Here is a 14,660-nt window from a genome sequence, read left to right on the forward strand (position 1 = left end):
TCTTCCTGTCAGCTGATGTCATTCACATACACTGCAACCAGGAATAAACTGGGACACATTTAGAATGTTTACGTTTAAAACTGTGTAAAGGGTCTAAATATTGTATATTTGTGACATCACGAATGGGCAGAAATCCTGACAGCTTGTTTCAAATGCAGAGTTTCTGAATACGGGCTGCGTGTATTTCCCTGTGGCTTGAATGTTTCAATACTTCCACAGTATTTATAAAGGACTTAAGCCTGCTTTATAATAAAAAAACATGGAAAGCTCACTTTTCTTATAATATGGGACCTTTAATTTCCCCACTTACAGAACAGCCATCCTCCGGTGTCTGGTCAACATCTGGAGGTCAGTACTGGTAATACTATGCTGTATTCCATTAACAGTATCAATTTCATTAAAGAAAAATCTCTCTTTGCTACTAATAGTTCTGACAGACCTTCAGAGGTTTCTGGTATATTGATTTATTAAGAAAATGTTGGGACAATATGACAAAAATCTGTTTTCAGTATTGTTTAATTGAATACCGTCAACAAGTAACTTAGATGGAAAACATTGGTTGGTTATAAATTGTCTAAATCATCAGATTTAAAGAAATCTTACATTAGAATAACTTGTATATATTTCATGTGTGTTTAAAAACCTTTAAAGATAATATATGTAACTTTCAGAAAATCCTTGTTATTAATGACACCCATGGCCGTTAAGTGAACTGCAGTCAGCATCTCTGTAGGCTAGAGCATCAGCCAAAAGAGTGACGCGACATTACATTACAATCATATATCACCTTTACTATCTTTACTTACTTCATCAGCTAACGTTACGATGCAAAACCATCTCGAGTCCTTTACATAGAAATCAGTCTATAGGCTGTTATAGGCACTTGAGAAAGTCTTGAATGGTCTCAGTATTTAAGTTACATTACAATCTGTTCATACAATGGCAATACAAAGCAATTAATACAAATTGTTACATATAGTACCTCTAAACACATTTTTATTGGCATCAAACAAAAAGTATTTTCTCAGAGAGACATAAATCGGGTCAGCCATAATGAAACTACTTTATCAAGAGGGCCGTGACTTACTGACTGGATTGTGTCGGCCATTCACTGAAAGACTTCCAAAGGAAGGGTAAAGGAATTTCAAAGTCCATCTTTTTATTGCTCACTCTAATGTACGGTGCTGTGCTCTGGGATGTCCTTCTCATTAGATCTATTGTTTCATTAAGTCCTCCATTGAGATATGACTGCAAAATCCCGAGAAACTCCATGGCATCGTTATTTACCCGTTCCGTGCTAAGAGCGTTATAAGCCTCTTGAATCTTCAGTTTGGCATGGTCTTTATACTCAGCCACATATCTCTTCGCCTCCTCAGTATGCTGGTTTGAAGACTGCAGAACCTCTGCATAGATCGCATCGACTTGAGGACCAATTTCCACATTTTGAGCTTTTAGGTAGGTGATCAAATTCTCCGCCTTTTCAGCAATCATCGTGACGAGTTGAATAACTATTTCATCCAGCAAACTGAATCCCCTGTGCACTAAACGTCTTATCGAACTCATAGAAGACCCTGATTTATCCATGATCTCATTTCCACTGACAACAACATCAGTTCCAGGTATGGTGAACTCGACTCCTCTGATATAGCTTGAAATCTTCTCCACGAGGTCGGCAATCCTTTGGATTGCCCTGTCAGTGGCTCTTGATACAGACTTAGCAGCTCGGGAGAACACCTCCAGACCTGAGAGATTCTCTCCAGATCCGGGCAATGTAACCCTTATGTCTCTCAAGAACTGTATGGCTTCTTCTAGCAAGACATGAATCTTGCCTTCGTGGCGTCTAATTTCTTGTCTAACCTTGTCTTTAACACCCTGCACACTCACGGACATCAAGCTGTCAGAAGTATTCCTGTACATTTCTAATCCTTGATCACTGAGGTGTTCGATTGAATTCTGCAGTGTGCTAAAAGACATAGGCGCCTCATGATAGGCTCTCTCTATGACATTGGAAACTGTGTTTTTCAGCTTCAGGCCACCACGGTTGAGATCAAAGCCAAAGTGAGCGGAGTGGTACTTGTTAATGAACCTGAGCACAGCATCGGTCATAGCAGGAATCCTGTCCTTGGTACCCTCCATCACATCATGGAGGAAGTCCAAATTCCATGATGTCTGTAAAATCAACTTCTGAGAGTTTCTCAGCGTGGCTTTGGCAGTGAAAACATCAGTATCTGTTTCAGGAGTAGACTGAAGTGGAGGGAGGAAATTGAGAAGAATAATTATTAAAACAGTGTCTCATTGGACTATATAGCATAAATCCATCTGTAGATTTAAAAATAATTTGCTATGGACAACCATATGCAAATAAAACAGTTTAAAAAGTGTCTTACCGGGTAGCGACTGAACAGTTTTCCATACAACTGTGACAGAGACCTTCGCTGAAACTGCAATCCAAGGAAACCAGACGATGGACAAGACATAGTTGCAGTGATGCCATCTTTGTGGGAAGCAAAGCGGAAGTTCGCATCAACAAATGTTGGGCTAGTGATGTCAACGTTGAGTGTATGACGAGACTCCCTTTAAAACAGAGAAACAGTTGTTAATAGATGTATTTTTTAGGGCATCTTTGGTTGACCTATGAGTGAGAACTCTTTTGCAAAAAAATCCGCCTTTGGGCAAAAAAAACTTACATCGAATCAGCCAGAGGGGTTTGGCGCTTCATCCTGAGAAAAAAAAAACAGCTGTATTCATATAACAGTAAATCAATTTACCTTGATCAACCAAAAGTAGTATCTAGAAACAAAACCAATCAGACGTCCTACCTAAAATAAGGATTCTCAGTTTCTTCCTTGGAGTAGCTCTGACAGCTCTCCTAGCCTTGGCCAGTAATTTCAAACCTAAGATAAGAGGTCTCTGTGGCCGCATTTACATTTGTCATTTCAACAGTCTCATATCAGGATTAAAAGCAGATACAATTTTATACATTTTCATTTACACCTAGCCACATATACACATCTTCTTTAACCAGATCCCGAGTGTGATTGCAATTGAGTTTGGTTTTGCAGGGCTATATGCAAATCAGAGTTAACTGATAATTGCACCAAAAGCTGTAACTGGTAACTGACAAAAATGCCAGAAGAATAACGTGTATTTTAGCAGTTTGATTACAACAATAACAGTTTAACTAGCTACTATGCATGAATCGACATGGAGAATGACGGCTAATTTCGGGTCGGTTTGGGTGATTGATTGGTGCGGAATGGCTCTCATTATGGGTCGAGTGGGTGCAGGTATTAAAACACCCCGACCGATGCATCACTAATGGGCGGAAATACATTATCTCTGTTTGAGCTGGACAGAGCGATCAGATCTCACTGGAAACACATATTAATACCAGGTGTAAATGTAATCAGATTAAATCAAATCTGGATATAATCTGGATATGAGACGCATTTTAATGCCAGGTGTAAGGTGGGTTGAAGTGAGAGTACTCTTCATATGTTTGTTAATACAGTCCTTGGTGTGTATCATATATAAGATGCAGGAAACAAATATATAGAATACGTCTACAAATTGATATGTATGAAAGCCCATTTATAACAGTAAAAGAAAACAAAGATATAAAGTTTCTTTTTTTTCACGATAAAAAATGCCCATGCTTATAGAATTTTTTACATCATTAATCAATCACATTTTTAATCTTTCAATGGGCTTCCATAGAGATTAAATTAAGCAAATACATTTAATTTCCAATCTAATTGGAAATTCAAGATGCAAAAAAATATAATGTATACACTTGCCTCAGGTTTTGTGCCAAAACATGTTGCCAGTCAACATTTACATCCCTGTGAATCAAGTTGCACTTCCCATTTAGATTGATTCCTCCATTATCAAATCCAAGGGTTGCACTGGCTGAGGGGACATAAGCAAAATAAAATATTTTATATGTATATATCAATGTCTAAGATCTAGTAGTTCACACAAAACTATCCTATAAAATAAAGTAAAGTACAGTGTGTGTGTGTGTGTGTGTGTGTGTGTGTGCCTGACTTACCCTTGAGGTCATATTCCAAGAAGACCATGGTAGAAATACAGATGGAATTGAGTGAAGTTACAAGGCTAGAGTCCATTTTCTCCAGGTTGGCAGTTGTTTCCAGACTATAAATAGGTGAGGAAACCTTCAGAGTGGCACTAAGCACTCCAAAAGATGGAATAAACACACTCAAAGGCAGATGTAAGACAGTTTCAGGGATTTCAATTTTTTGCTCTGGGATGACGATGGTTGGAAGTTCGAAGTTTGAAACCTGGTTTGTGATTTCATTTAGGCTGATAGAGTGCTCTCCAATGGTAAAGGATTTTGGTAGTCTGAAAGATGAGACTGTGATTTCATTTAGTGGCATCTTAAATGAAAGGAATGACATTTTCCCCTGCAGATACTCTGTTACGATATCGTAACTGGGCACTGACATTATTGGCAAGCCAGGCAGCATGATTTCAAAAGCTGTAGTGGTGATGACTTCAGGGATGTGAAAGTTCTTAGGATCAACTCCAAAGGTTTCCACATGCAAGTTGGTAAATGGCACATCAAAGGCTGGAATTAAGATTGCAGGGGGAAGAATGAGATGATCAGGGACATACAGGCTTTCGAATCGTGGGTCTATCCTCATTATGGAGTATGAAATTTCTTTTATCCAAGAAGGCACTGCAATGCTAATCTCAGGGACGCTCAAAGTGATGCCGTCTTCAAATAGTTCAAATGGTATTGTATAATTCTGGCCATCCATGGTCTTTGTGTACACAATGCTGGAAGATATGTTAAGGAATTGTAAGTTGTCCATATTTGTGACCTCATCATACTTTAGAACATCCCAGAGGTTCTTCTGATATATAGGAAGCCTAACTGACTTCAGGAAAGCTAGGTGGCCTTCCACTGATCCAGTCAAGTCCATGCGTACTTCAGATTCATCATTGGACACGAGTAAATCACAAGCATGGACCAGAGATGCCAGTTGTTGCTTCCCGCTCCAAGTGAAAGACTGCTTCTCTGAGCTGATGGCAAGGTTGATGCTCTGAATGAGTCCAGCATGGCCGAAACTACTTGGCTGACTTGCATCAATGTTCAGTGTAGTCTTGAAGGTTGTTAAAGGAAAAAATTCTAGTTCTCCTTTAACAATGTGCTTTCCATTTGTGTTGAAAGACGCAAAATCAACATTGTTATTGCTGGTGTAATCAACTGTTGCAAAGATTCGCCGCAAGGAGACCTCAAGAGCCAAGTTCTTATCCACGTCCACGTGGAAGATGTTACTGTTTAAGCTTCTTTTTTGTTTCTCCTGTTTGTCGATGTTTGAGATTAAGGCAGTATTGAAAGTTGAACGCAGGCCATTGGCATTAAGGTAGAAAGAAGCCTTATTTTCAAGTTCTCCAGCGAAGTTACAACTGTTCATTATCATTATGTCTGACTTCCCTTGAGTAGAGGTCTCCAGTGACACATAGGAAGAAAGTGCTTCCAGAGCCCAGTTCACTTCAAGGTTTCCTTTGCCTACAGACTCAATCAGAGGAATCTTAAACAAGTACTTTAGTTTTTTCTTGGAAGCAACATTTGGCTTGGTCTTGCTATTTCCGGTGAGTTCCTGACTCAATTCTAGATTGAGGAAGGGTAGATTGATTTTTGCAGTGTTGGCTACAGAAGCTTCCATGATCCTTTTGGTGAGGGTAACAGTACATTCATGGTTTGCTTCCACATTGTTATGCTCCAGGGACACAGTGGTGGCCAGTTTTATTCCTCTCTTCCTCGTCAAACTGGTGGTGCCATCAATTTTTCCATTAAAAATATCAAACACAGATGTTGAGGAACCGCCGAACCGAACAACAATGTCAGACTGGTTATAAAGGTCAGCATTAGCACTTAAGGTAATCACAGTGGATTTGAAGGAGAAGCCACACGTTAAGTTACCCAAGGCTGGGATCAAAATGTTGTTCTGAATGTTTGGTAGTGTGAAAGTGGGCAGCTGTATTTCACTTAAAGTTTCCGGAACATGGACGACAGGTAACTCCAAAGATGGTAGCACAAGGGTATAGGATGGCACAGAGAAACCCAGTGGTGGAACTTTAAAGCTTGGTGTACTGACCTCCTTGGGAACAAAGTAGCTAAAGGCTGGCATTTCAGCCCTGAAGGCAGAAACCTCAATATTGAGGAATGGTATTTTGTATCCAGGGACAGTGAAGATTCTAGGAGGCAGACTCGAGGTGTCTATTTTATGTTTGATATACTGTGCCTTTGCTTGGTTGTATGAATCTTTTAGAAGTGCAATTACTTTGTCTCTATATTGTTCAAATTTAGCCTGGATGATGTTGGCATTGTCCGAAATTGCATCGTAAATTGGTTCAAGGTGTAATTCAAAGCTGTGTGTATCAGGGTTCTTGTAGTAATGAAGCTTCAGGTTTATATCGAAGGACTGTTGAGGATTGGTAAGCAAAGTTTCAAATCCAGCATTTTCCCACAGAGAGAGGTCTCTGACCTCAGGGGTCTTAATCTCAAGATAAGGTACAGTTATCTCTGGGATTGATAGAGGAACAGTCAAAAAGTCCAGATTAGCCTCTCCATTAGCTGATGAGTGAAAGAAGATGTCCATTTCATTGTTTTCTGCTGTGAAGTTGTGATTGTACTTGTATTGGTTGAATCTTGCCAAAGTAAACCAACAAGCACGCTGCTTCTCAGAGTTTAGGATGACACCATAATCATGCTGGAGATCGACCTTACCAGTAAGTTTCAAGGGGAAGAACATTTTTGAATTTACTTTATTCTTAACATCGAGCACAATCTCAAATGGATGGGCCATGAATTCCAGCGAGTTGGCCATGAATCCAGTCAGACTTCCAGTGAATTCAGCATCATGATAGGCTGTCATCGCAACTTTCAAGTCCCCAATATGAGCCTCTCCATTTAAAACCATGACACTCTTCTTGACAGATGGAACTTCAGTTTCACATCTTGCTTCAACAGTGATATGGCTTGAGATCACTGATTCAGCAGTAAGTGTTTGCTTGGATTTAATGGCCTTAGAGTCTGTTTCTCCAACAAAAGTTAACTTGGCAGTGCTAAAATTGATGTTGAATTCTACATTGCTTTTGTGTGTACCTTCATCAGAGTAGTCTTGAATGGACCACTTTCCATCACCAGTAGTTGCACTGGTCACAGTTAGTCTGCCTGATTCCATGGTGGCTGCTATATTCTGATTCATTGATGCCTGACTTGAAGTTTCAATTGCTGGGATGTCCAAAGTGTGGTTGTAGGTTGTGTCTATGGCTGCAGAGATTTCATTCTTCAATGTAACTGCCATATTGTTGACCAAGTCTGCCATGTACATTTGGGTTGTGGCCTTGGTAATAGTCTTAGCCAGAGCCTCAGCAGAGGAGCCAGTGAGTGTCAAGGATCCTTCATGATCAATGGAGAAGGCCACATGTGTAGCTTTCACTGTTTCTGTGAATAGCAACTTCTTCATTCTGGGAGCTTCCAACTGAGCAGTGGCTTCAAAGGTGTGTTCAAGGGGCTTGATGGGTGATTTAGCATGAGAAGTAATAGTGGCTATAAACTGTGGGTTTTTTGGTGTGGACGTTGAGTTCTCAATCTTCCCTGTCATTTCAAGAATGTACTGTGGGGAGTTCACTCTAAATTCTCCATGGAGTTTGCCAAAAACTGGGATGCAAATGTCACTGGGAACCTCAGGCAATTTGATCTCTGGTATTGGAAGCATTGTAATTTCAAAGTCATTCAGATTTAATTTGGGGATGTTGATGGCTGGAAATTTTATTTCTGATAGAGTTATTTCTGGGAAGGTGAGATCTGGTAGTTCAGATAGGTAGAGAACTTTTAGGTCACCAAAGATTTCCTCAGGGTCAGGTGTTTGGATCTCAAATTCTCTGATGTCATCTATGATTGCAACTATCTTTGCTTTGATCTCATCAAAGTCTATGGTAAAGGCAGGAATTGTGTAGGAGTTGAGGATGGTAAACTCAGGGATTGAAATCTTTGCTGGGATACTGATCTCCTGCAGTTTGTTCAGGTTGATTGTGAATGTTGGAATGGTAAGGTCAGTGAGAGGTACTGTAAAAGTGGGAACTTCAATCTCAGCTCTTTTCATGGCACCCAGAACCCCATCTACGGTTTGCTTCATCTGGATGATGATCTCATTGTCACTGGCCACTTTCCTGATCTTCTCTATCAGTTGGTCTAATTGCACAGAAATGTAGGCCACCACGTTGCTGTAGGATTCACTTGCTCTTTGGAGGTAAATGTACATTTCGTTTCTGATATCCATATCAAGGATTCTTTGTCGCATGTCCTCAAGGATATCCTGCACTTTCATCTTGATGTCATTGTAAAATGTAGTGTCAATCACATTTTTCAGTTTCTTAACAGTGTCAGCCACCTTTGTGTTTTTGAGTTCATCCAAATATGTGAAGATTGAACTTTGGATCTCTCTGAAAAATTCCCTAACTGCCTCAATCTTTTGCACAATCTCGTATGTTTTAACCTGCTCGTTCATATAGTTTGTAAGTTCAGCAATCTTCTTGTTGGTCTCATCAACAAATGCACTGTAGTCAAGTTCCTTCATTGACTTAAGCACTGAAGAAATATATTCATTAAGGTCATCAATGCTTTTCCTATATTCAATTGCTCCGAGCTGGCTTGTCACACTGTGCAGAAGTTGCATAATTTTATCATAAACAAATTCAAAGTTGATAGATTTCAGAGCATCTACCATTGACTGCACAGTCTCTTCAATTTTGAATTCCTTGATGAGAATCACAACCTGATCCATTAATTCTTTAAATTTATCATCAAGACCGTATTTTAAAAGTATATCCCTAATGTAAGAATACACCGTATTGAATTTTTGGGGGATTGCATATTCATCAATCCAGTTAACAATAACATCATTCATAGATTCCATTACTTTTGCTATCTCTGACGAGGGGATTGTATATGATAGCTGCTCAACATACATGGCCAAATCAATTGAGAGAAGGTAATCCTTTACATCTTGGAAAAATATGTTGACATCAAGGTTCTCAATGGCCTGTTTCACTTTGGACAGTCCGTCTTTGATTTTCTCAATGATTCCATATTTAGAATCAAGTTCTTGCAGCCACGCAGCACTGCTTCCTGTGAGCTTCTGTAAATTAATCTGTCTGATGATGTCCTCGATGTGTTCAAGTGCTATGACGAGTGACTGCTTGATTCCATACTTCTCATCAAAGGCCTGAAGCTGATTTTCAATTTCTGAAAGTACATTTGTTATCTTGTCAGCAAGTTGTCCGTCCTTGACATAGTCTTTGACTGTAAGGATGAGGTCTCTCATTTTGGTGGCAATGTCCATTACCGTATTTTCCATGTTCTTTCTCAAGTTGTTCACCGCAACCTCAAAGTCATCCATTGTTACTGCAAAGTCATTGATCAAATGATCAAGTTTTGCTTTTACTAGATTCACTTTGTTCTCCAAGTCCATTTCTCGCATAAAGTCACTCACTTGCATAGGTAGCCGCTCTAACATGGCTCTCAAGTTAATGATTAGCTGATTAATATCTAACTTGTTGATGAACTGTTGAAGTGATTCTAAGGCTTGTACAAGTGTGTTCTTAAGCTGCTCAAAAGCAACAGGAAAGCTCTCAATGAATGGGATGTCAATGATATGACAGTCACTGTTCTTGTCATACTTGAGGAAACCAGCCATACTAAATTCTTGTATTTCTGACCTTTTGTCTCTGCTCAATTTGCTGAAAATGTCATTTAACATTACTCCTGAAAACTCAAATCCAATCTTCTCTGGATTATTGTAAGTACTGATGTCCTGGTTATAAACATGGTCATTCAGTTTAGATTTTACTTTCCAGGTCAAAGATTGGTCACTTGGTGTCAGGAGGCCATCAAATTTGTTGTCTAAATTGGTGGATAACTCCCCATTTGGAAGCATATGTGTTGTTGATACCCGGCTGTCATGTGAGTATGCAAAAGCTAGGGGCTCTGCTTTAACCAACAACTTACTGTACAGTTGTCCAGTGTGCTTCCCATATAGATTAATTTCTCCATCACTGTTGACAAGAGCATCAACACTGAGGCTGAAAGGCTGTGCCATGGTGCGAACGGTGCTGTCAAAACGTAGAGGCTCAGAATTTATTTCTGCCTCACAGTTTGACTTGGAGGAAAGTCCAGCAAACTCAAGTTCACAGTTGTGACTTAGCTGGGCGTCCATTATTTTTCCAGATGTGCTGTATTTCATTGTACCAGCCATATCATCATAATTGAGTTCATAGGTATGTTTAATGTTGTTTTCTTCTCCGTAAGCTCCCTTCATAGTTCCACTCAGATCCATCTTAATTGGTTCAAGCTTCATGTGGCCTTCATTGTTCAAACTGACATCATACAACTTGAGGTCATTTGTCACATCAAATGACATGACAAATGGCTTCATATCAACCTTGGCGTCTTGCTTGTAGTAAACATCTTCACAGATTAAGTTGTTTGTCTTGGAGTGGAGGGCTAGGGTCCACAAAGTGAGGGTCAGTGTGTGGCTATTTTCTGTATTCATCTGCTTCAATGTTCCCATGGTATTGCCAATGAAGGTCAGAGCCCTACGGTTCAGTACAATATCCATTTTGTTTCTTGTGGTTGCATCGTATGCATGGCCCTTAAGGACACCATTTAAAGAGGCTTCCTCAGCTGTGACAATACCCTCAATGTTCAACTCTCCTCTGCTCTCCTCAGCCATTACTTTGGTCCTGGAGGACAGAGATGCTCCATTGTTGTCTATGGCACAAGTAAAGATATTCTCCAGTGTGACGGGGCTGCACTGAATGCTGTTAGTTCCACTTGTGGTCAGACCATTTCTGCCAACCATAACAGAAGCTTTGTGCATTCCACGACCTGTGTCAAAGGTGAGGGAACCTTCAGAGTTTAAGTCAAGCCCGTTTGAATCCAGGGATCCTGTTATAAGTGAGTATGCCCTATTTCTGTCATCATCTGCCTGTGACTCAATTCTGAGGATGGCCATATGGCTTGACACACCAAGCTCAACTTTGTTATTGAGTGATTTACCCATGGCTGTGGCAACGGCATTGCACTTTAGGGTAAGTTGTGCATCTTTATACTTGAGCTCTGCTACATGCTTGAGGACGTCTTTCTGGGCATTGGTTTTGGACACAATGTTCAACTCAGAGTTTGCGTAGACTCCCTGGATCATGTTGTGAACTTCAATTAATGGCGAGGTGAAGTGCAGGGTGGACTCTCCTCTTCCTTCTCCGTCTAGTGGATGCAGGTTGTAGCTGTTGCTGTAGGAGGTATTGGTGTAGAATGAACCCATTTGAAGCGATCCGTCCATGGTGGCATCTCCTGAGACTTCATCTGAATCTAGAGTTGAACTTGACTGAGCAGCGTAGAAGAGAAAGGCTTGCAGGCCTATTGGACTAGAGGCTTTAATCCTATAGTTGGCCCTTGCATTCAATTTGTTGGTTACCCTTAATGTTTCTAAGACACTAAAGCTTGTGTCAATGAAACTATGGCTGAAGGAACTATTCAGAAGATACTTGAGATTATCATCAGCTTTTCCCGTCATCATCCCGGTTCCTTGAAAACAGACAGACAGAAAAGATAGTATTATCTGTATCTGTAACAGCACAGGCAAAGATATAGAATAAGTTATGATGAGCACATGCTTTATGCCGAAATGTTAGTTGCTGCACCTTATTAAAAGCTCTTACTACAACCACATGCTCCAATTCACATCTTTCCTGAAAAGTTTAATTTATATCAGTAACTAAATATGCACAAAGTTTTCAAATCTTATCCATCATGCCATTTTCTCTTAACAAATATAACAAAACACCCAAATCACTATTCATTAACTATTAAGAACTGGCGTTTTAAGAAGACCTTTACCTTCAAGTTTGTATGACAGTAGGTTGAAGGGTGATTGGCCCATAGCCTTGTACTGTGCAATGTAGCTTGGGACATCAACAGTGGTGTTGCCCCCAGAGATGGAGCCTTCCCAGTTGTAGACGTTGCTATTTATCTTGGTGGATACTTCTGCCAGACCGAGAAGGGGGACAGTGAAATCCAAAGAAGGCGGTATAGTGAATGATGGCAGTGGATAGTTTTTGGCCGGGATATTTAGGCCTATCTCTGGTATAGCTATAAGCGGAATAGACAGAGTGGTTGGGATGTTCAGTTCTTCTGACTTTTTGCCTCCATGTGGAAGAGGAAGTGAGATGGCCATTTTATCTTTGTTGAACTGGTATCGGAACAAGCTGTCACTGTTGAAGTAAAAGAAAATGCAAACTCAATATTGTTCAAATTTTGGACTTTGCATCTGAAAATGTATTAACAAACTGCAGATGGATGGGGAATTCATGCTCAGTAATACCTAAAATCAAGTAATGTTCTTAAAGTCCCCATGAAATGAAAATTACATTGACCCAGTTTTAATCCTGTGTCCTTGTGTTAACTGTTCATTTACCTCATATTATATGCCAAATATTTGTTAAACAAACAGTATTTTTGCATCAAGAATCTGATCAAAATCAGAAAATGACTTTTCTTTTCCTGTTAACACTTTCAAATGTTTGATGACTCATCCTGCACTCAGAGGCGTTAACTCAAATTCATCCAATCAAATGAGACTTTGGGCGGTTAGCCAGCCAATCGTTTGTGGATCGTATCAATGTACATTCTTTGATCGAAGTAGCTAACAGAGCAGTATGGAGAGTGTGGAGAAGATGTGTTTTTGGTTATCAGTGGGCAAAAGTAGCTCGAGCTAAACTCTAAGCCCGCCCACTTTTTAGCGACCCAATCAAATGTGAATTATTTGATTTAAATCCCTCTTGTAATACACCGCTCAAATATTCTGTTTCCCTGTGAGATAAGTCACAGTACAGCAGCTAGAGACGCTGTAACTTCCTTTTCATGAGGACTTTAAACTCTATTGTAAACACTTACGAGTGCATGAACAGTTTCTCAGGCAGGGCAGGCAGGGTGAGATCTGAGGTGCTCCTCTTGCTTCGCAGCTTTGCGAGATAGGGGAAGCGTGCTGTCAATTTCTCTAACCATATATCACCTGCCTTCAAGGTGACATGAAGATAGACAACATTTCACTTAAAACAAAAACTGTAAAGCTTGAGAGCACTAAAGAAAAATGTAATGCATATAATAAAAAAAGACCATATCTCTGGTTCTTATCCTGTCTTAACTGTCCAACGAGTCCAACAATGTTATAAGAGTGCGATACTAAATCAGAGTACTCTTTTAAATAAATATGCACTATCCACACCAAAAACTAGTCAGTGACATACTGACTAGTCTTTGGCCCATGGACTAATTTTTCACCAATATGCTTTAATCTTTGAAATATCATAAAGGACAAACATAACGACCAATCGGTATTGAAAACACTAGCTCCTTTAAGAAGGTAATAAGTGTCAAATGTCAAAGTGCTACCTCGAATCCTTTGGTGATTATGTGACGAAGTTTAATATCAGTCTTTGTCACTTTCTGGTCCAGGATAGTATCGATGAGCTGTTGCAGCTGCCTGTGATGATCCTCTAAATTTGGGATCAGTTGAATCTCTGAATTCAGGTCCGTTTTCAGTTCCACCTCAAACCTGTCATCATCTGTAAAGAGAATATCCAAATGCACCACAATATACGAATGACTGAATGTTCTACAGTACATCTGTCATCTGTGTTAAAGCTGTGACGGCTGGAAGTTACTGTATTTGAGGGAAGCTTTCTGTTGGTAGGATGTCTCAGGGAGGTTGATGACTGTCTCTATGTCCATGAGCGCAACCTCATCCCTCCTCAGGGTTGCAGTGACTGAGGCATCAGTTTTCAGAGAGGGAATGGCCATCTGGAGTTGCAGCATGGCATCCTTCATCATGGCAAGTCTACATTTAAAACAAAGACATATAGGTTGGTAAGACTGGTGTTGGTGTTTCTCATCCTCTCATACCTACTAAAATAAAATAGTGTCAAGCAACCAGACAGCATAGCTGAAACTTCAGCATTGTCTATCATTAGGAAGGATTGAAGGCTTGTAGAACTATGTACCTTGTGTGTCCAACAAGAGTGAACTGTGGGATGTTCCTGTTGGTGACGTCAATAGTGATACCTCTCATCTTCTTTCCTTTGGCATCACTGTCAGTTACAGCCAGCTTGATGCCTGCCTCCACATCATAGTCGGGAATGACAACCTCGGTGGTGAGAGTGTTCTTGTTGCGGTTGTATTTCATAGACGCAGTGACCTCTGACGAATCGCTCCCTAGTAGCAGCAGAAATTAAACTCAGTCAGTTTTTATCTCCAGCAACAGTGGCAACCGGTGGCTTCAACATCTATTAAGACAGGTGCCCATATCAATGTCATAAGTGTTGAGGATGCAGTGATAAATAAAGGCCTGATCTTGTGGCACACATTCATTCATTGTGGACCATTACAGTCCCAGTGCATGCCCGTATACCAACCTGGGATGGTTACGCAAATCCCAGGACTATGCTCTATGTCAAACGCCTTCACAAAGTCTTTCAAATTTGGCATATGCGATATCAAATACGGCAGCTATGGTTTGGTCAAGGTTAGGGAAAGACTTTGGTAATGGTAAATAAACTGTGGTTAAGAT

The 14,660-nt window shown here is 40.2% G+C and overlaps 1 protein-coding gene across 2 annotated transcripts in view; it reads right to left on the reverse strand.

The window, feature by feature from the left end:
• Window positions 1-498: 498 nt before the first annotated feature.
• Window positions 499-14,660, reverse strand: part of apoba (apolipoprotein Ba) — a 26,692-nt gene continuing 12,530 nt past the window's right edge. For both annotated transcript variants that reach the window (XM_037746662.1, XM_037746663.1), the window contains 10 exons: window positions 14,095-14,305; window positions 13,759-13,931; window positions 13,487-13,659; window positions 12,989-13,110; window positions 11,933-12,306; window positions 4,052-11,620; window positions 3,798-3,909; window positions 2,688-2,720; window positions 2,388-2,574; window positions 499-2,244 (listed from right to left, as the gene is read on the reverse strand). In XM_037746662.1, coding sequence (XP_037602590.1) covers window positions 1,084-2,244; window positions 2,388-2,574; window positions 2,688-2,720; window positions 3,798-3,909; window positions 4,052-11,620; window positions 11,933-12,306; window positions 12,989-13,110; window positions 13,487-13,659; window positions 13,759-13,931; window positions 14,095-14,305 — 10,115 coding nt within the window. In that variant the 3' untranslated portion in view covers window positions 499-1,083. The remainder of the gene's footprint in view (window positions 2,245-2,387; window positions 2,575-2,687; window positions 2,721-3,797; window positions 3,910-4,051; window positions 11,621-11,932; window positions 12,307-12,988; window positions 13,111-13,486; window positions 13,660-13,758; window positions 13,932-14,094; window positions 14,306-14,660) is intronic.

This window comes from Sebastes umbrosus, chromosome 16 (assembly GCF_015220745.1).
Source record: "Sebastes umbrosus isolate fSebUmb1 chromosome 16, fSebUmb1.pri, whole genome shotgun sequence".
Taxonomy (NCBI): Eukaryota; Metazoa; Chordata; class Actinopteri; order Perciformes; family Sebastidae; genus Sebastes; species Sebastes umbrosus.